Here is a 21,248-nt window from a genome sequence, read left to right as displayed (position 1 = left end):
CCTAAACTGTATTCAAGAAGTCAGAGCACTCAGCCCAGATTGCATATTGTTCAGTATGGACGTATGCAGTTTATACACTTCCATCCCACATGTGGAGGGTATTCAAGCAGTAGAATGGCTATTGTTAAACTCACAGGCAACGAGGGGTGACCCGGAGCCGATTGTGAAACTCCTTAGCTTAATACTGAATAACAATTACTTTATATTCCAAGGGAATTTTTACCTCCAAGTTACGGGAACATCTATGGGGTCAGCAATGGCCCCTGTATATGCTAACACTTTTATGTACAGATTCGAGCACAGACATGTCCTGGAGAATGAGAATTGGTCAAGCAGAATACTGCTATGGAAACGCTACATCGATGACATCTTTGGAATTTGGTGTGGCACTAAGGATGAACTCACATCTTTCTTCAATTTCTTAAACTCAGTACATGAAAGTATCAAATTCACGATGGAGGTAGGCACACCATCCCTACATTTTCTGGATGTCAGCCTGGAGATCAAGAACAATCGAATTGCAACTAATGTCTACCACAAACCGACAGATGTGAACAACCTATTGCACTTCTCGAGTTTCCATCCAAAGTCAATGCTAAGTAGTTTGCCCTACAGCCAAATCCTAAGGTTGAAAAGGATAGTCTCTGATCCTGAAGGAATCGACGTTGAATGCACCAAGTTGTTGGATAAATTTGAAAAGAGGGGCTACCCACAACCTGTCCTGGAAGAAGCTAAGGAGAGATCTTCTAAGGTTAGCAAGGAACAACTTCTCACGCCTAAAATCAAAAATAAGGAGACTCCATTACTCTACATCTCAAAGTACTCCCGGCAAAGTTTTCAAGTAGGGAGAGCAATCAAGAAACATTGGCGTATTCTCCAGAATGATCCATTGCTTGAAAGACTATTTCCCAAATACCCAATGATGGCCTTTAAAAGAGGCCAGAACTTGAGGGATAAACTTGTGCGAGCCGAGAAGCCACCTAAAGATAAACAGACGTTTCTACACACAAAAAAGAAGGGCACATTCCCATGTCTGGGATGTTCCCATTGTAACAATGTAATTAAGGGTGAAAACATATCACATCCCCTTACGGGCAAGAAATTCAAACTCCGGGATTACGCGACCTGCATGTCGACAGGTGTTATCTATTCAATCAAATGCCCCTGTGGTAAACTATATGTGGGCCAGACCACAAGAGCGGTGAAGGAAAGAATAACAGAGCATAAATCCAACATCAGGTGCAAGAACACGAAATCCCCATTGGCAAGACATTTCATGGAACACCACCACACGGTGGCCCAGATTAAGTTTCAAGTCTTGGAGGTCGTCAAGAAGCCACATAGAGGGGGAGACTACCAATCCATCCTCTCCCGTAGGGAGAAATTTTGGATACACCAGCTAGACACACTTAACCCACAAGGGCTCAATGAGGAATTTTCCCTGAGGTGCTTTATCTGAACTTAGTAGACCCCTGGCTCTTTTGTAGAGAAATGGTGTCACCACTATGTAGTGTAAAAAGATACCCTTTTTTCATTTTCTTTTTTCATCTGCCCCCGCTGGTTTAAACTACTTGGGGTAGAGGACATCTTAATTAATTCAGTTCCTATTCAAAACTATTTACTAGATTTTCTTTCTCCACAATTCCCCCGTATTTCTCTCTCTAGTTAATTAATTGTACTAATTTAATAGTTAAAATTTCTACCTGAATAGACATATCAAATGTCATTAGCTGTTACCAACAGTGGAATAACTGTTAAAGTCTAATCAGCATGGGACATGTTGACCGGCCCACTGTTCATAAGCTCAAGCTCTGCAGTATGGTGTGGGTTCTATCTCCAGCATATTGGCAGTCCGTTTCTTTTCTGAGGTGTTTTCCACTTGGGTGCTAGTTCGCTTTCCAGACATACACATTTAATCTGAACTAAACCATGGAGATTGAAATGTTGTTGTTCCATCAGGGGGATCCTTACTGTGGCCACAGTGTGTAGTGCGCACGCTTATTTACCATAGTCAATTCATATAACTCACCCTTTTCTTTGGTTTAGACCAACATGAAGGACTTAACATTTTACATTCCTTACTTTACACAATATTGTGTTTTACAGGTCCTTAAATTGTTCTACATTATTGAGCAGACATTGTCTATATGCTGCAGCAGTCACTTTTTCCATTCTACATAGTACATTCCAAAATGGCGCTCCCATTTGCACCAGTCTAAGAGCCACTCTTTGTATTGTGTGCTCACTTAGGACGTCTTCTATGTTTACCACGCACACGCTTAGTCCTAGATGGGCTACTGTCTGTGTCAAGGGTTTTCAGGGTAACCAGTAGACCCACCTCAGCCAGCACGGGGGACGCATCCTTCTGCTCGGAGGCGCTCGCATTCGGGAAGCGTTCATCTGCTATTGCGGCTGTTTTTCTACACGTGTCCAAGTATCCCTTTGGATTCCATTGCAGAGGTAAATATAATGTGTTTACAGATTGTTAACTCAGTGCAGACACAGACCCCGCAGTTCCGCTTTGTGGAACTGATTGAGCTCTCTTATCTCTCTATTTCTCCATACAGAACAATCTGTTTTGTTTGCGAAATAACCTGGGACACTTTAAGATCACCGTGCTAGCGGAGTACACACTTGTTTTCTCCCGTCAGATCTTACGACTTTAGAGGTAAGCCGTGACTTTACAATTGGCCCTGCTTTTTAGCGCTAACTATATAAAAACCATACAATTGTGTTGACCTCTTATGTGGGAAGTTAATATTTTATCTTTACAATCGCTTTGGTCTTGTTTGACCCGTAGGCACTATGCACTTTTGAAAAGAGCAGTTCTCCTTCACTGACCGGCGGAAAGAATTGGAACAAACGGTTTTACCATGCTTTGAGTGGAAATGTACACTTTACCTTGATTTAAACTTAAGGTACGCCACTATTTGAATTCCTTGGACATAATTAATGGAGGCTGATGTAACTGATGGACATGCCATTATTTGAATGGCTTTGATATATGTAATGGAGTCCGCTGTCTCAGATAGGCAACCGTTAGCAACTCTGTTTGATTACTTCTGAAGTAATTAATGTACACTCTCTGGCGCACTGACCCCGAGTGGGACCCCTCTAACTGGGATGACTCGGATTAATATCCTCTATAGAGGTCTTTGAACTGCACCCAATTGGATAGACCAATACATGTAATGTCTATGTGAGATCAATCATAATTACTTTGTTTAATTTCTAACATATGAACATGTTGTGTATTGAAACAGCTCTTTATGTTTGTTTAGGTTCCGCAGTCCAAATCAACTAGGCTCAAGAAGAAGGGATGTGTATCCCGAAACGGGTCAGCCATAAATTGTATACATGGACTATCATTGCTTATTGTTTTCATGGTATTTTTAGACAGTCATTTTGGCTTTTTTACACTAAGGCTTTATGGTTAACTAATTGTGACTATAATCAAAACCACCTTTTGGTGCCTTTATGAAATCATTGAATGTTTATCTTTATTATTTATCTAATCTGAAAACTATTGTTTAACTATTACTAATGCTATTGAAAGTTTGTTGAACCATCTTTTGATGGATTTATGATAGAGTGCAGGGGACGGGAGGGTTCCTACTTTTGGAACTTCGCCAGCCGGCCATCCACCAGGGTGCTCAGGTGGGAGCCCAATGCTACGGCCGGTTCAGTCCTGCTTGGCAGCAGTCCTTCCACCTTGGCGACGACATCCTCCCGACTTGCTTCGTCCTCTGTAGGCCTCTTGCGATGAGGAGCGAGCAGCCTGGCGGTACGTCAAGGAGCCACTGCCAAATCCTTTGGAGGCACCTTGCTTGCCTGCAGAGTTCTGAAAGGGCGGCTGTCGTTGCTGCAAAACTCCCAAGGCCCGAGCCGTCTCCCGTGTCAGTCTTGATGGCCTACAGAGATTCATCCACTGTCTTTCCAAACAGGTTGTCCCCGTCGAAGGGCATGTCCAAAACTTTGGTTTGCACGTCCTGATGGAAATCAGTCGCTTTGAGCCACCCCCCGTCGCCGAAGGCAAACACTGTTGCCCAACTGGTGAAAACCGGTGTCAGCAATGTCCGTGGCCACCGTTATGGCATGGCCTGACACCACCTCATCTTCCTGCAAGATCTCCAGGGCCTCCGCCCTCTTGTCCGGGAGGAAGTCCAGCAGAGGAGCGATCTTAAACCACAACTCCCTGTCGTAGCGGGCCACAATCGCTAGAGCGTCGGCCGCCTTAATTGTGGTTGCCGCAGAGGAGATGACTCATCGTCCCATGCCGTCCAGTTTCTTCCCCTCACCGTCAGTGGGGAGGTCAAAGTTGAAGCCGCCGCCCCCGCCGCTTTCTTCTTGGCTGTCACCGAGACGACCGAATCCGGGGTCGGCTGCGCCCTAAGGCACAAAGGAGTAGAATCCGGGACCTGGTACTACTTCTCGTACCAGTCCCTCTTGGCGGTACCAGTCCCTCTTGGTGGGCGTCATGGACGGGTTCTTCAGGAGAGAGAGTCCTTCGTCCCAGATGTCGTCAAGTAACTGAACCGAGAGGACCGTCTTCCTCTTGGCCTCACGCCGTTCATAGAGGAAGCCTTCCTTCTTCTGTTCTTCGGGGCAGAGCTGGAAAAGCTCAGATGTCCTGGCAATCATGGCGTGGAAGGAGCCAATTTCGTCGGAAAGGGAGGCCCGAGGGAGTGGTGATGGCAGGCCCATCCAGTCATCACCACCGTCGTCATCCGTCCCTGTCGTGGCCGTATCCGTTCCCAGTTTCCTTCCTAGGATCAGGAGAAGGCGATGAAGGCTGAGAGGGCTGGAAGGGTGGGGGTGGGTGAACTCTCCTCCGCTTGCCTGGAGGGCTACCCGACAGTCCCGGTTCTGCTGGGTCGTCCGTCGGGGGTAAGGGTAATCTCATCCTTATCTCCATACAGAAGGCTTGGATTGCCATCAAGATGACCCCCGAGTTGTCTTCTTCTTCTTCCTCTTCCTCCTCCTCCTCCTCCTCCTCCCGTGGGAACGGACCTCCTCAAACCTCTTGTTGAGGACCTGCACGACTCCAGCCAGCTCCTCTTCAGAGGCTGCATCCGTGTCCGTGATGGCCACCGCCCCCCCCCCCTCTTTTTCCACCGGGGTCTTATCGATGGGCTGAAAAGAGTATTCCCGCCATGGTGGCAGGGAAACTCTGGGCCCCGGGGGTAGCCTCCACAGGCTTCGCCAGGGCCACCACGACTCCCTCGATGGAGGCCTTAGCCGGGTGAATCAAGGCCTTCACCACCTTGGGCGCGCTCGAGGCCTTCATCTTGGGGGGTGGGAGGGGTCACCGCTTCGCTCCCCCCTCTGCTGACTCCTTCGGGATCGACCGGGACCTCTCCAGAAGCTTACCCGGGTTCTCAGACTCTCTTCCCCGAGCCAGAGCGTTGGCTTGTGGTCGGTGAAAGTGCGCCCTGCCTGGCAGCCGAGGAGCCCGACCCTTCGGCACTCTCGGTGCCCGCGGACTCTCGGTGCTTTGCCTTCTGTTGGGCCCCTGTCGCTGGGGCGCCCTCACAGGACTAAGAAGACCGCTCTGACTTCTTCACACCTGCTGGGCCCTTCTCCAGCCAGTTGGCGAGGCGGATCCGACGATCCCTCATAGTCTGTTCCGACAAGTTCTTGCAAAACACAGTCCTTTTCCACATGCGTTTTGTCTTCGTGAAGGCAGTAGAGACATCTCGAATGCTCATCCTCCTTGAAAACACTCTGTAATCCGCATCCAGGGCAGCTCCTGAACAGCTTGGATCCGGGTGTCGAGCTTCCCTTGTCCAAGAGGTAGGCCTCAGATCTTCTGGAATCTTCCAAGAAGCGTAACTCGACGAAACTTCGCCCTTGAGGGGCGTAGAAAATTCCGAAACAGGTCCCCGTTGATCGGAAGTAGAAACGGTGGAGCTTGGAGGCTCGATTAATCTAATTTTTTGGTCAAACTGTTTGAAAAAAAGAAGCAAAACGCAGTAAAAGCTCGAGAGATATAGCACAAGGACTCCCAACACTTGAACGTGCGGTAAAAATCTGAGGATGGCTGCCAGGGGAGGAGCTTAGGGAGAGGGCAGTCATTGGCTGGGGGCAGTATGACCCAGAGACCAGCGATTGGTTACTACCAAGAAAGACAGATCAGAACAAAACTGATACTGATTTTTTCTTTACCGAGGATTCCCAGCCTGACGACAGGGAATATTCATGAGCATGTGAATCCATGTCAGACCCCAGGCTAGAGAAATGTTATACCCCCATACTCCCTGGGGGTCTAATTTGGAGTTGCCCTGCTACACCAGCACGGGCATGGGGCAGCCTTTGAAAGGATGCCCCATGCTGGTGTAGCAGCAGTGCCCTATTGAAATTGAGAGCGCCGCGCTCCTGTGCTGGAGTGGGGAGTTTATCACTTCAGAGTGCAGCAACCACACCAGCATGGGGTAGCCTGCCCCACGCTGGTTGGCAGCGGCACTATTGAAATGGAAAGCACCCCACTCCCATGCTGGAACACCCAGCGCCAGCACAAGAAAAGGATGCATTTCATTTCAATAGGGCACCTTCAACACGACAGCTTGGAATAGCCATTGAAAGACTCCCCTGAGTTGGAATGGCAAGAGGTGGGGGGGGGGGGGGCAAATGTGGTGGCCCGGGTAACCACCCCGGTCGCCCATGCCTAAAGACGGCGCAGTCTTCATGAGGGGCTACCTAATACACATTGAAAAGTTCAGCTTGAGTTCATCTTTAAGTACTCAGTACTTCTACGGAAAACTAAGGAGTAACTTATCGCATGTCTGAAACAAACGTCCATTAACCCCCGGGAACAACAGTGTCATTCAACCTTGCACGACCAGAACATGAACATCTCTACAGCTACTTTTTCCTACAGGACAGGGATCGGAGTCTTGCTTTCAACGCCTCTCTTTTTCACATGCCCTTTTTATCTACCAAGATAAACACCTGGTAATGTTCAAGGCACAGGTCTTCAGAAAGAAACAAACATAAATACCATTAGACCTAAGGGCGTGTCTTTTGCCCCTACACACGACTGCGTTTGTATCTGGAAGTGCAGGTTTAAAAGGGAAGGAATTTCAGCTATCTTGGGCGTCTGCCACCTCTTGTATGACCAAGGCTCACTCTTGCTGCTGCTTGTACAGCGTGCCCGGGCGTAACCAACCTCGAGTCTCAGCTTGAGAAGGCAATAGGTGGGAAAGGGATTCACAGTCTCACAAAGGTCAAAGGTCTACTTTTATCTGTAACTATGCAAACATACTAGTGTACGACCGACCCAGGTCCTATGCTCATTGGGAACCGGCAGGGTTGTGCCGTCGCAGTGGCGTGTCCAAACTCTTGAATGGGGTGGCTCAAGGGGAGGCACCGACTTATGCAGAGGTGACACGAAGTACGAGCACACAGACATTTTAGGATAAGGGGGGGTGGCACTTGGGGTGGCCAATCAGATTCCAGAGAGGTAGCACGTGCCACTCCCTGGAGACGTCCATGTACAGCTGGTGACATATGAAAGGTGGGGCCATGACTAAAAGCAGAGGCATGCTTGTGGTAAACCACCTTTCTACTTACTATCCAGCGATGAGTAACGAACTGAAGTTGTCAAAGCTGATAGGAACATGTTTTTTCTCCAACCATGACGATAAACTGGTTAAAGTCCTTGCACGTCCAAGTGCAGTTTGCCAGAAAAGGTAAGCGGTGTAGGTAGTGGTGAGGAGGCCTCATCTCGTGCTTTTGAACAAGTGACATTCACATGACCCCCCCTCCCCTTTTTACTGGAGCCAGGTATGGCCTTACTAAACCTACATCTTGAGCCACTCCTCAGTAAACAAAAATGGAACCCGAAACACTCCCTTAGTGCTACTCGGCCCATGTTCAGAAAGTGAAGTCGAGCACATTACCGTCTTGCTTGAACTAAAAACTGCACGTGCGTTTCCCAGTATGAAGAAGAGGGATGTCGCACCTGGACATAAACAGGTTCACGAAATCGGTCATAATCACCAACATGATGAAAATCATTCTAGAAAGAAAAGACGGCGTTGGTACAAGTGGATTTACACGCGCATAATACTGGGCAACAGTCTCTAAGCGTGTGCCGGGCATTCTAACAGGTGTTGCTCTGCGTGATCTTGCTTCGTGCCCCTGACCTGTCCCCCCGATCCAGATGAAGAAACAAAACATCTAATGCACAAACGTGTACAATACCCTGAGAACCAAAAAGGACACATCCAAAGCCCCTAGAGTGGAACGAAAGGAGGACCAAAATTAGCATGTTGGCGTTAGTGGCACAACGGGGCGGGATCGAAAAAAAAGGGAGCTTGGTGGCATTATGCTCCATGTGCTATCCAGATCATGTTTTTCTGTGAAGCATATAAAGATCTGAGGATAGCGTACCTATTGGCACTCTTGAAAAAAAAAGCTGCCGTTACCAATGTTATGGAGTGTTAGGGAGAATTGTCATTTCTGTGCGAATTCCCTTTAACCCTAGAGAGACCCCCAGCTCTTTTGTTGGACTCAGGGCTTTTTAATTTTAACTCCTGAGCGAGTGTTATTTTTTTTCTCACTCTTGTGTTTTCTCACTCTCTTGTTAGTTTGAGGGAGTCTGGTAAACTCCATAGGCATCCGCTTTTTGCAGTGTGACACACTGCACCTGTTGTGCAGTGCCAATGTGAAATCCCTTGGCCTTCTAATGTTTAACTACATTTTATTGGGTGAACTACTGTTCCCAACAATAGTAAGATGACCACTGTCCATCTTACCCTTTCTTTTGTGGGTCCAGCACACACCACCCTATGTGGAGTGCTGGGGGGCGGGTTTACATAGAAACTCCTTCATCCCACTCCTCATGTAACATTTTGTTACACTAGCTCACTTGAATGTGGTGGCAGTGGTTTCTTTTTTACTACCTTGTGTCATGTTATCTGCAGACTGAATCCTCAGCTGCAGTACAGCACACCCAAGGGTCACCATTTTCCCAAAATTGCCCCTTTCTTCTTTTTTGCCATTTCTTGTCAGTTTCTTCTGGGCTTTTACTCTGGAAAGGCAGGAACTGAGGGAGGGTCCCGAAACTTCCCTGTCGTTTGTCTTTAGGTGTGCCCGAGTGAAACAAGTTCTGATCGGACAGCCACCCTGCTGAATGATCGACAGCCAAGGGCTGTGAATGAATGGGAACTTGCTTAAAAGGTGAGGTTATTGGGACCAGAGGCAGAGTCGACCACTAAAGGACAACATCCGATGAAGATGCCAGTAGCACACTACTGGACCACATAGTGCCCAGTGAAGCCCTGCAGCTGTGCTGACCCAGTTTTCGTTTCCACTGAGAAGACCCGTACGGGACGCCTTCCTCCCATGGGCGAGTGGGACCAACTAGCCTTAAGACAAGTTTCATTTTGGTGCAACCCCAGACTTTGTGGATTTCCAAGGCTGCAGAATCCCAATGCCTGCGGACCCCTGACCATCATCAAGTGCATTGTCTTCTGAAGTGCGTATCCAGCCAAAACTTTGTGGTCATCCAGAGGACCCTACATAAGCAGGAAATCTTCTTCCAGAGTCCAGGACCGAGGGATCAGGTAACTTCTAACAGGAGCGGTTTGTTCTTCTTTGGCGCTGACAAAAAGGCGCCAAAACCACAAAGTCGCTGAATCAAGGAGAATCCATTGCTGCCGTAGGAGCCCACGAGACATCCTCCCTTTCGTCACCACAACCAAGGACCAGGAACAAGGGTCTGCTGCACTGCAACAAGAAGGCATCCAGCTTGAACAAATTCTTCAGTTCACAGGTACTGTGGGGCTTGGGCTAAATCAAGCTGTTGCCATTTGTAGTGCTTCCTACCTTGGGGAGTGCTGTTTTCTCAACTCACTTGCATTGGCCTTTCAGCTTGTGCTTCTTCAAGGGGACTCCTCTCAAGTTGCTGTGATTTTCTATTTGAACTACTATTTAAGAACATTTTCTAAGAAGAGATCATCAGAACTTTGAACTGGCCCATTGACGTGGCTGTCCTGGTTCCGTAAAGGCCCCCCTTCTGAACCTATTGGCTTTGGCAGTGATTGTTCCCTTACAGGTTTGAATTGGTGAACACCATTATTGCTGGAATAAAAGACTGCCTGCATTCCTTTGGGAGAATCATTAACTGTTTTTGTAGAATACCAGTATGTTCTGATCTAACCATAACCCCCCCCCCCCCTTTATAACTCAATACTGCAAACCTCAAATGACGTCACCTAGTGTGCTGGAAAATGTATAACATATGAAAGAATTACTCACCTGCTTCATTTTTAATTTTTAATTGAAACCTAATTTAAGATTAATGTTACTATTAGTTGCGGCTTTTTTTAAAGATTGCTTTAAATATCTTATGTATAAATAAATATATTATAACTTCAAGTGTTTACTTGGACACCTGTACTTACTGATTTCATTGTATGGCTCTACAGCTCACATTACCCCTCTTAAGTTAAGTTTGGCTGCTTAGTCACACTACCAACTTGTGTAGTACCGGTCTACATTAAAAAGGTGGGTTACCTAATACCAATAGGCAAGTCTTGGGTAGTCCCACACCAGTTGAACTGCATCAATTCTTACCCAACATGGATGTTGTATTGTTGTGTAAATCATATTGGTTAATGATGTATATGTGTAGCAACATTCATCCATCAAGTTTGGTTATGCAGGACCTTTTTAATTGAGCAACTATACACTGTTAGGCTTTCTTCTTCCTAATGTTTACTTTTAAACATTTTATGTGTTGGTCTTTTATCATACATATTGGAAGTCTTGTACTGTATACCCCCCCCATCTTTGTGCTGATGATATAACACTGAATAAAGCAATATGACTGAGGTATTGCCCACGAGAGCTGGCGACATACAAATATACATATGAAGCATCACACCTAGGCTGGCCATTTGGGATCATAATTCAAAATGGCTGGAAGCCATTTAGCTCCTACTTTTAAACTTGGTAGAGCCTTGTTAGCTTTATCAACTACCACAGGGTTCTTTTGACTGGCAAGACCAATTTATGTCATACAAAACATATAAAATGTGATATTCACTTTCTTTGATGGGGAATAATTATCGGGGATAATGAAGGAAACATCCGGCTGACATTTAAAATGTAATGGATGTAGAGAAACCCTTCTCACACCAGAGAAAATACAACCCTCTAAGGAAAAAAGGCCCAGTACGTCTCTTGAAAGGATAACATGCTTTATTCTCATTAAGAAAACAAGTAAGCGATAGCAAAGGACTCTGCTGCCACAGAGCACTATCAACAGGGACAATAGCTTATATAGGAAAAGGCGCCACACTTGACGTACATTACAAATCCACACCGCTGTTTGGAGCAACACTATACATAGGCGGTCTGCTCTATATGGGATGCCAGATCATTGGTCCAAGCTTCTCGTGTCCATCTTCCACGTGGGGTTCTTCTTAGCAAGTCATCAGGCGCCTAGCTCTTAATTGGCCATTAAAAGTACAAATCATCTGTAGCCTAATGGGCACCTGGTATTGCAGACATGGGCGCAGAGGCTACTTCGGAGGTCACACTATTTTACAAACGCCAGGTCGATCCCAAACGCATCAGCACTGTTCCAGTTCTTCCCATCCCAGGCTTAGATTTGTTACTTTCCCTCCCTGACACCTTGCATCACAAATCACAGGGGCCTGCGATATTCTGCTATGATCCTTCTGGTAGATTGGCGATCTACCAGCTTTATGATCGGTGGTCTGGGACTGTCTTGGAATAGGGGCATCGGGGCTCTATGACTTAAGGTTTGGGCTGGGGGGTGGGTGTCAGACGCTCGTGCCCTCCTTCTCGTGGGATAACTGCTCACATGGAGCTCTCTGCCCCCTTATGGACTTGCAGGGCGCATTCTTCTGGGTTACATGTGCTGCTAATATGAGACAATTACTTTTATTAATCCCCATGCATTTGGCCTTTCCCACTACTGCCCAAGCTGCAACCAGCTTCTACATGCAGCGTCAGGCTTCGATTTCAAGATGGCTGCAGTTTTCCAAAATGGCGTTTCATTTTCTAGTCCAATCTACACTCAGTAATATAATAACTCGACCTATAAAGCAGCTCCTATAGACACCCCCCCCCCATCCTCCTACATCCTCCCCAAGCACATACAGCACACTGTTAGGCATCTGCCGCATTCCGAACCTCTTGGGGGCCTGAGACGATAGCCCCCGCGTCATAAGGGTCCACGTTTTCAGTTTTTACACACATAAAGAAGGAAATCATGGTTTCTTTTTAGAACTGATTTGTTAAAAAAATTGAAACTCATGTCTCTTGGTTGGGTCTTCACAGTGCAGGTCATGAAGTAACAGGATGAAAAGGAACCCGAATTCCTGTTTAAGTTGTTTAAAGGTCTGCAACTATGCAGACCTTGAAGAGTTGTGCAAGAACAAAGCTCTTTGAGCTTCCCATTACAAGCCTACAAGTACTAATGTGTTTGTTTCAGACATTCATGTGGAAAGAAATACTAGTCTAAAAGAAATATAGATTAAAACATGAAAATTGTGAAAAATAAATACCATTAAACTGAAAGTCTTAATTCTATATAGGACTCCCAGTTTTCTGTTTTTACTAATTTTACACATAAAATACAAAAATGAAATACTCCCTTTCCTTTCTGTATTGATTTGTAAAAAGTGGTTAAAATAGTCATACGTCTGGATTATCTCTTCAGGTTGTCAATTTTGCCTTGCAGGGCAGTAACTCTGCAAAGTAATGCAAATGAGATGCTAAAAAAGTGATTTATTTTCCTTTGAAATGTTTATCACATCATCATAAGGAACAGCTGTGTTTTAAAGGTGAAAAAGGATCCAGATTTGGTGTGCAAAAACCGAGCTCTACGCATCAAAGCGCTACATGTTTTATTTGAATAATCCAGAAATATAAAAGGTTGCAACACATTTTTTTTTACCAAGCAAATATAAAATGTAGATAAATACTGATAAAAAGACAAAAATACATATGATCAATGCAGATGGAAATGTTGAAAATATAAATACCAGAAAACCCACAGCCTTAATTATATAGGATGGATAAGAAGACCAAGTTTGCTTTTCAAGATTTGTGTGGCCCTAGGTGTTGAGGAGCCATTTCCTAAAGAGGAAGGTCTTGGGTATGATAAAAACAGATACCCATTTATTCACTTTATTTTTTTTTTATTTATTTGAGCTTTACTCAGTAAAAACTGAGTTTTGTCAACATCTTCTCATGCCAGTCTACTAGTGTTTACATACCAACATAAGATATCTCCCTCGAAAGGCTGGCCCGGCCAGAGGCTCAAGTTAGGCGACCTTATCTCGCAGCCTAGTGGGCATTAACCCTGGGGATCAATGTTCCTTATCGAGGCTTCCTCAATATTAAGGGTATTTATCTTTATTCACTTTATTACCCATTACTTTTAACTATATTATGCTTTCATTTTACTTTTTAACTCCTCTACAATGTACTAAAAACAAGGTCTCAGTAGCTTGAGTCGTATCTGCATTTAATGAACCAGAAAAACCAGATGCCTACGGCATAACATACACCTCTCTAGAGGGCTGTAGTGGCTGTGCAGAGGGTTCTTTATCAGGCTTCAACATTTACACATAGGCACTGCCATGCTCAGCAACTGTCTGTGGACCCTAGCGCACTCCGTGCCTACCTTTGCCGTGGGCCTGTGGACGCCACACTGCCAGTTTGCTTTCAAAAGCTGCGACTGTCTCCAGGCACTGCAGCTCTGCTTTGGGGATGTGAGAGAGCAACAGGCTCTGCGCTCCAGGGTGGTGCAGGTTGCTGTCAGGAGGCAGATCCCCCACTAAGATGCTGCAGGTAGATTTTCATGTTTCCACCTACCTGTAACTATTAAGTCGGGTGATTTTGTAATCCTTCTGGACTGCTGGCTTTTTCCGTTTTGTTGCTATTCTTGGTGGGAAAATGCCATTACTTTAATCTTAGAATGTCAGATTCGATGCACGCTACGGTAGATTTGAACTTCCTTTTCTTTCAGTGCTCCTGCTCACTGGGCGAGTTCCTCTACCTAGGAGCTACTTTTGATTTCTTGCTAATCATTTCAATTTCTTCCTAAAATGGCAACCAAAATAGGTATACAAGGGGTTTGTGGTGCAAATATCACAGAAAAACGCAGCAGATGTTCAGATGTTAGAGGGACTGAAAGAATTGAAAGGATTATCCAACGCACAGACACAAGTAGATGTCAAGGGGCCTTAAGTGGCCAAATGTTTAACCACTACCACCAAACTTGTAATGAGGCCCCAGGCAGAATCCAATGCAGTGAGTTGAGTGATATCTAAACGACCAAAATTAGCAACCAACCTAGACACATGGGGCACATGCAAAACTGAAAAGAGAATCATTACAAAATAAGAAGATTCTCAAGTACAGCACATCACTCAATCTGCATTGCCTTCTTTCAAAGCAGTAAATCTAAGCAAACAATTTACAATCTTTCACACACACATGGACAGAAAAGCAGATAGGAGAACCCATGTTATTTGCTAAACCCATGTTATTTGCTAACAATTTATTGTATGTAGAAACATGCCATTTGTTTAGTAAATGGCAAAACAGGTTGTGGGTGAAAGCATGTATGGAAATTAATTTATCGCAAAACAAAAAGGAGGTGATGGCTGGAAGGTTTACAATTAATCTTAACCTCTAGCTATGCTCTGGGCAACCCTCCAGACCATTGTTCTTCACCTGCCAAGCGGTTTGGGCTGGACTGCCTCTTTTGGGATGGGAACAAGCCTGATTTGCATAGGGTCTTTCCCCTTTTGTAATGGCGTTGCAGGCAAAGAACCATGGTCTGGAGGGTTGCTGATGCCAGAGGTTAAGATTAATTCCAAACCTTCCAGTCATCACCCCTTTTGTTTTTGTGTAGTCACCCCGAGTGAGATGGGTATGCCCAGACGTGGGTGCCATGCCTGCTCGGCCTAGAGACCCAAGCTACTCCTCAACAAGGCTGAAACGTGTCTGGGGATGCTTGTGGGCTCCTGCAAAAGGGATGTGAGCAAACAGTTCAAGCTGGACTGACCCTTTTGGGGGTGGGACCAAACCTGATATATGGTCTTTCCCCATTTGTAATGGCTGGGTAGATGAACAATGCCAGACGTTAAGAGTAATTCTAAACCTTCCAACCATCACCCCTTTTGTTTTGCAATTAATGTAATGCACCAGATCACCAAACAAACAATGGATATAAGATCTTATCCCTTCCACCCCAAGAGTACGAATGGCTCCCCCTACCAGCCCTAATCGCTACTAGTGAAGAGAGGGTCCCTGGAATGCCCCTCTTGACCCATATAAGCATGACAGCCCGAAGTGTCAGAGATGAAAGATGCCAGTCCCTGTTTGGACAACCCCCAGGAGGGCCAGTGACAATACATATGTGAACAGATATTCTGTCAGAGAGCCATTCAAACCTTATCTAGATAACGTCATCATGGATACAGGAACACCAATACGGATTATGGATCCAGACGTCTCAATGGACATGATCAACTAAGGACAAATATCCTGTGATACTGATGCTCTTAGAGACACCACGACATAGTAACGTAGCCATGAAGCACACTTGCATCCATGCACAAAGTTACATAGACACATACAAAGAACATGCTTGCACAGTTCTGTAGAGGACAGATACATACTATCAAAAGCTTTTATTATTTTTCTCATGAGCCAAACGCAGAAACGCAATGCAACAAGAAGTGCAGAGCAAGCTTGCAGCAGCTTATTGCAACTAACCGTATTAACTACAGGATCGTATAAGGGACCTGGAGGAGCGACAATACTACGAACCTAGAAGAGGAATAGCACAATATAGACATAGCAATTATAGAATAACCATGGTCGAGTTACATGAAGCCACAGGCCTCAGAACAAAATGCAAAGCAGAATCATGCTGCACAAAGCCAGGGCGCGGAGCCAAGGTCAGAAACGAGCAGTACATTCCTAAACTCAGAGACAAGAAGCCATCTGCAAAACAGCGGAATAAATCCGCACTAATCGCAGAGCAGAAGGCTCAATTTTGCGATCTTCACCCACATGGGACAGCCGAACCGAACAATGACCATTTACCCTTGGTGAGAAGAGGGGCAGTTCACAGCAAAGCAGACACTAAATGGTTTTACAACGTTGCAACCATGAAGGCACTCTTAAAGGAAAAGTGGTAATACTGACAGCTTCATCTGGAACACAGTCTTTATGATCACCTTGAGAAGGTGCACTGAGAACAGAGCTGGGTCCCAGGCCAGCGGAGATCAGCTCCAGCCAATCAGGGAACACTAATTCAGGGGTGGATGGTATAGGGCAAAGGCCAATGGTAATCCTGCAACAATGTAATAGTGTCATGTGGAAGAAGAAGGGGCAGGCACGCCACCTGACATGCAAGGGCCAGTAGAATAACCTCTATAGATGCCCGCCATAGGTGACACCACCCCAATCACCCAATCAGGGAGGCTCTAGGTTTTTGGGGAGAGCCCTGATTTGTTATGTCAGAACGGCACAAAAACTCCTGACACGGGCTCAGGAGCTGTGATTTTTTGAGATTTCTTTCCTGTATGATCCCCGTCTGTTATGGAAAATAAAGGGCAGTTCTAACTTGCGCTTGGCCAAGTCCTCTGTTTGTATGCCGGGGGAGGGGGTGTTGGGCCCTGGATGCTCTGAACGCCGATTTCGTAGTTCAAACCCCGGTCCTCTCTGGCATACCTATACACTAGTCTTGTACATAAGATTCGAGGCACCCATTTCCAAAAATTAGCCTCCTTCAAGACAGTAAAAAGCGTCTCATACCTGACCATCTCTGCACCACCGCTGATGTCTAGGCATCTCATGAAAAGTGAGGGAGCAGCCATCTGCATTTACGCAGCCAGATCCTGGAACTATTTATGCATACACTGTTGTCATTGCACCAAAGTGCGCATATAATCCAAAAACGACTAATTCACAGCGTAGTACACTGCCTTTTTAAGGCAAGCTCCAACCATTTAGGTTGCATTTTGTGAAATTAGCTTTTTTGCCAGCCGAAAGTTACCACTTCCCCCTTACGAAAAGTATGTTGCGTGCCTCGCAAAACTTCAAATAGCACTGCTTGACCATTTCCTGCGCATAATCGCTCAGAAACACAGGCTGGAAATGGCAACACGTACAACAAAGCAAAAGGGTCACTTTCACATACATTTGTGGCGACATCGGCCACAAACTTTCGAAAAGTACTGAACAGCCACTTACAACAAAAAAACTAGGATACAGGAAATATCAAACCAAGAATACTTGTTTTAAGAGCACCACCTCTCCATCTCTGTTGCCCCCGATAACACCAAAAGCAAAAATTATACAGCCTCATTAGGTGGATGGTTGTAACAGTGACAGCATGGGTTATTTTAAATACCAGTGTTTTTTTAAAATGCCACATAAAATTATGTTTTGGGAAATATTTTACCACATGGGCGTATTGAAAGTACAGCATGGGGTAAATAACTCATGCTTAGCCCATGTCATAAATATATCAAGCTTCTCCAATTCATAATTAGGTGGCATTTAAACTACCACACTTTATAGTTCTGATCAAACACTAAGTGAAGAAGTGAGAGTGCTTAGCCTTAGTTCCAGAGCCTCGCCGTCTGCCAACACAGTGCACAATCCTAAAGTCTTGACCACCACAACAAAAATATAGCTCGCTAGTCTTCTTAGAAAATGCGTTTACACTCCGGAACTCACTCTTATCCCCTACCCTTCTCTCCGACTAAATCATGACAGCTTACCTAGTCACCTGTCATAATGATCTACTAAGAACCCGTGTGCATGGAACAGTACCCTGCCTACCCTTTTTACAAAGTACTGACCGATTGAACACCTTTTCGTGGAATTGTTCCCGTTTGCCTTCAAAATCTACCTCATTGCCCTTCAGTCCCTGCAAAAGTGGAACCAGCCATGCCCTCTTTAAATCCTGGGCAGATGACAGCTTCCTTAGCTTTCAAGCTATGCTTTACCTTAATCGCTGCTTGCCCTCTTCCCAGCCATCACTGGTTTCTTCTGTTCTCCAATTTTACTGCATAATATAGTTCCTCCCCTTATCTGCATTTCTGTATCCGGTTGCTCAGCTTTACTGCATACACAATATTAATTGCATTAGCCCGTTGATGAAACCCAGCAGACGAAAATTACAATTTGCTGTTTAAAGCGTTCGCGTTTTGGTTTGGTCCCATTTATATAAAACTCACAGGCACAGGTATTCGAACTCACTCATACTAAACATTATGGCAGTCAAGGTTTGGTAATGCGTGCATCTGCAAAACGGATCTGATAAGCCACTCTTGATAGGATTTACTTTAATTAAATAGCAGGCTAGAAGCATTTACCACATGATATATCCTGCTTTAGTACGCGCATGAAACGTTAGGGAGCATAACGGTTCCACTTCTTGCAAACATCGTACGATTTACAGATGGTAAACTGCACAAAGTTGGGGCTAAGGAGTTCACACACAGTCCTGCATTGCTTGCCATTCCGGTTCTTGTAAGCGTTACTAGGGGGCTATAGCCCGGGGTCTTTTTGGTTGTAGCCCTGGATAGAAGCTCGGGGGCTACAACCAAAAGACTAGCTAGCCCCGACATTTGTATAGACCCGGATCTTTTCCAGACCTAGCTAGCAACACAAATAAGGCTTTAGTTTAAAGCAAAAAATCAGAATCGCCAAAACGTAAAGAATAAAAACAGGATACAGAACTAGACATCTCTGGATTTTAAACCCTCGAAAACAATATATATTTGTGTTCAAGATTCCGTGAACCTTTTGGGCAAACTGAAAAAGCAGAGTTGGGCCAAACAAACAATGACAGCTTAGGAAAAAAGGGTTTGATTGGGCAGGGGTGCCAGGCCAGCTGGAGCAAGAGGAGCGGACACCATAAGAAGCCTGCAACGGCGCATGCGTACTTCTCTATACCTTCTTCCCCACTAACCCAGACTCACCGATTGATCCGGCTGCAGAGGTGGTCGGTGGTCCCCAGTGCGTACCTTGCCGCCCCCCAGCAGCACGTGTGGGCACCCTCGAAACGCGAAGTCCTCGAGCTCGGCCAGAAGCTGCTCCTTCTCCTCACAGCCGGCGCTCACGATTTGCTTCAGACGGAACTGCACCTGAGCGAAGTGCGACGTGAGCGCGAGCAGTGACGAGTTGAGCAGGTCCTGTTCTTCTTCCAGCCGCCGCAGCTTAGCCGCCATCTCCCCGGCAGCGCCCAGTGAGCCCGACCGGGCTCGTTTCATCAGCATGTCCTCCTCGTCCGGTGTAGGGCTGGCCACGGCCCCAACCGGAGCCCAGCGCTCCCCTGCAAGACCTTCCCCGTCCGACGCCGACTGCTCATCGGTGGACATGGTGTCCTTGCTGCTGCCGGGTGGGGAGGCGGGTATGTACTCCCGGCTGTCATCTGCCATCTTAGAGGAGGAACCCCCGCCTCCGCGGTGCCGCCCTCTCTAGGTTGACAACGGGGGCGAGCGTCCCATTTGTTCGGCCGCCATCTTTGGTGTGGTGTTTTTCGTTTGTGCCCAGTGCTGCGGAAAATGAAGTGGTGTGAGACATATATTTTGTAGGCAGTGTACGGGAGTCTAGTTAAAGGCCTTAAAACCAAAATGCTGTTTGGGTTGGAGTCGTATTCGCTTACCATCTATCTGGCCGAAGATATAAAAGGCAATATGTCACGCGGTTTCCGCCATCTTGGTTGTGGCATCGTGAGATGGCGGGGATTTTACTTCCTCTGTTAGACTTCGTGGGAGTGGTGAGGAGGGACACTATAAACATATTGTGTAGAGTTGCCATGGTGACATAACATTCCCAGGTTTGGCAAGTGAATCTACACATAGTTCCGTATAAAAGTGCTAAACGACTTAGATTTTATGTAGAACCGAAAGCTCGCTTGATACTGTTCCTGAAAAAAATGTTATATGCACATGTAGTGAATTCAAATTTTCAACACATTTGTTCTAGAAAGCCATAATTCTATTAAAGACAGATGCTCGGATTATGCTGTCTCTTTCATTTTACTTCTCGAGCATCTTTAACAAACCAATAATTAAACAGTAACAAAGATCATACTACCATACATGCCAACATTCCGACCCCCCTGGGAGGGAGATTTCATCCGAAAAATCGAGAGACTAAATGTTTGCCATAGGAATGCATTGGGCAAATATTTATTTTCAGCGGGAGTACGTGAAAAATAACAATATTTTACACAGAAAATTCGGGAGTCTCCCGCCTAAATCGGGAGGGTTGTGTTGTGGCCTAAATAGATGACAGGACGCTGTAGGGTTTCTAACAGTCTTTATTGACTGACAAAAGGGAGAAAGGCTCTAACGTTGCCTGATGGCGCTGTGCGCTTACTTACAGTTCATTGCAATCAAGTCCTGTGCTTTCCCAGTTGATTCACTGTGGAAAGGTTGTGCTCACTGGTGGCACGCTGTAAACTTCTAGGGCCCCCATGTAGCCTCCTGTGGCTGTGGTGTTACGCCCTAGAAGCTGTGGTGTGAGTCCTGTGGCTCACTGCTTCTTCTCGTGTAATCAGGAGCAGCGCTCCTCTGTGACCGCTTCAGCTGGCCGAGCGCCAACTCTGAAGCGGGAACGTTTTCCCGCGGAGCGTGGGCTCGCGAGAACACGCTCCCGCGATCATGTGATGTCCCCACAGGTTGGCATGTATGTACTACAAATCCCGCTTTTAGTCAGTCTTTGGTAGTCCATAGTATTATTGCTCCCTGAAAAAACAACCAGATGATCAACTTGACCAATACTTAACAGTCCATGTCCATAACCACTGCTACTCCTCGGGCACGTTCTCTTTCTTTTGCTGATTCGAAACTGCGACCCCCCCCCCAACCGGTAAACGCAAACTCATAAGAAAGACAATGTCTGTTTCTCAACTCCGAGTCGGCTTAGAATCCACCACGGTACCTAGCATGAAAAAACAAACTCTATGAACTGGTACCAAAGGGTGGGACAATCATAACATTATGACATTTCAACTCATTACAAACATCACCATATATATATTTAGCATTTAACTAGCGCTACAAACCCTCAGGTGTCTGAGCGCTGCTTATTACCCATGGTGTGTGGTGCTCATTTATCGACCTCGGAAGGATGAAAGGCTGAGTTTGGCCCTGCCGGGATTTGAAGCTGCATCAGCAGGCTCTGCACAGATGTCGAAGCAAGCGCTCTACTCGCTGTGCTATACATCATAT

At 46.0% G+C, this 21,248-nt stretch overlaps 1 protein-coding gene across 1 annotated transcript in view; it reads right to left on the bottom strand.

Moving 5' to 3' along the window:
• The window catches only part of RUNDC1 (RUN domain containing 1), a 185,025-nt gene extending 165,473 nt beyond the window's left edge, over positions 1–19,552 (bottom strand). Inside the window, exon 1 of the mRNA XM_069634187.1 lies at positions 18,990–19,552. Coding sequence (XP_069490288.1) covers positions 18,990–19,448 — 459 coding nt within the window. The 5' untranslated portion in view covers positions 19,449–19,552. The remainder of the gene's footprint in view (positions 1–18,989) is intronic.
• Between the last annotated feature and the right edge of the window lie 1,696 nt (positions 19,553–21,248).

Source organism: Ambystoma mexicanum, chromosome 13 (assembly GCF_040938575.1).
Source record: "Ambystoma mexicanum isolate Mex_15411 chromosome 13, UKY_AmexF1_1, whole genome shotgun sequence".
Lineage (NCBI taxonomy): Eukaryota > Metazoa > Chordata > Amphibia > Caudata > Ambystomatidae > Ambystoma > Ambystoma mexicanum.
Note: the sequence above shows the minus strand (reverse complement) of the source record. Positions and strands in the feature narration are given on the sequence as shown.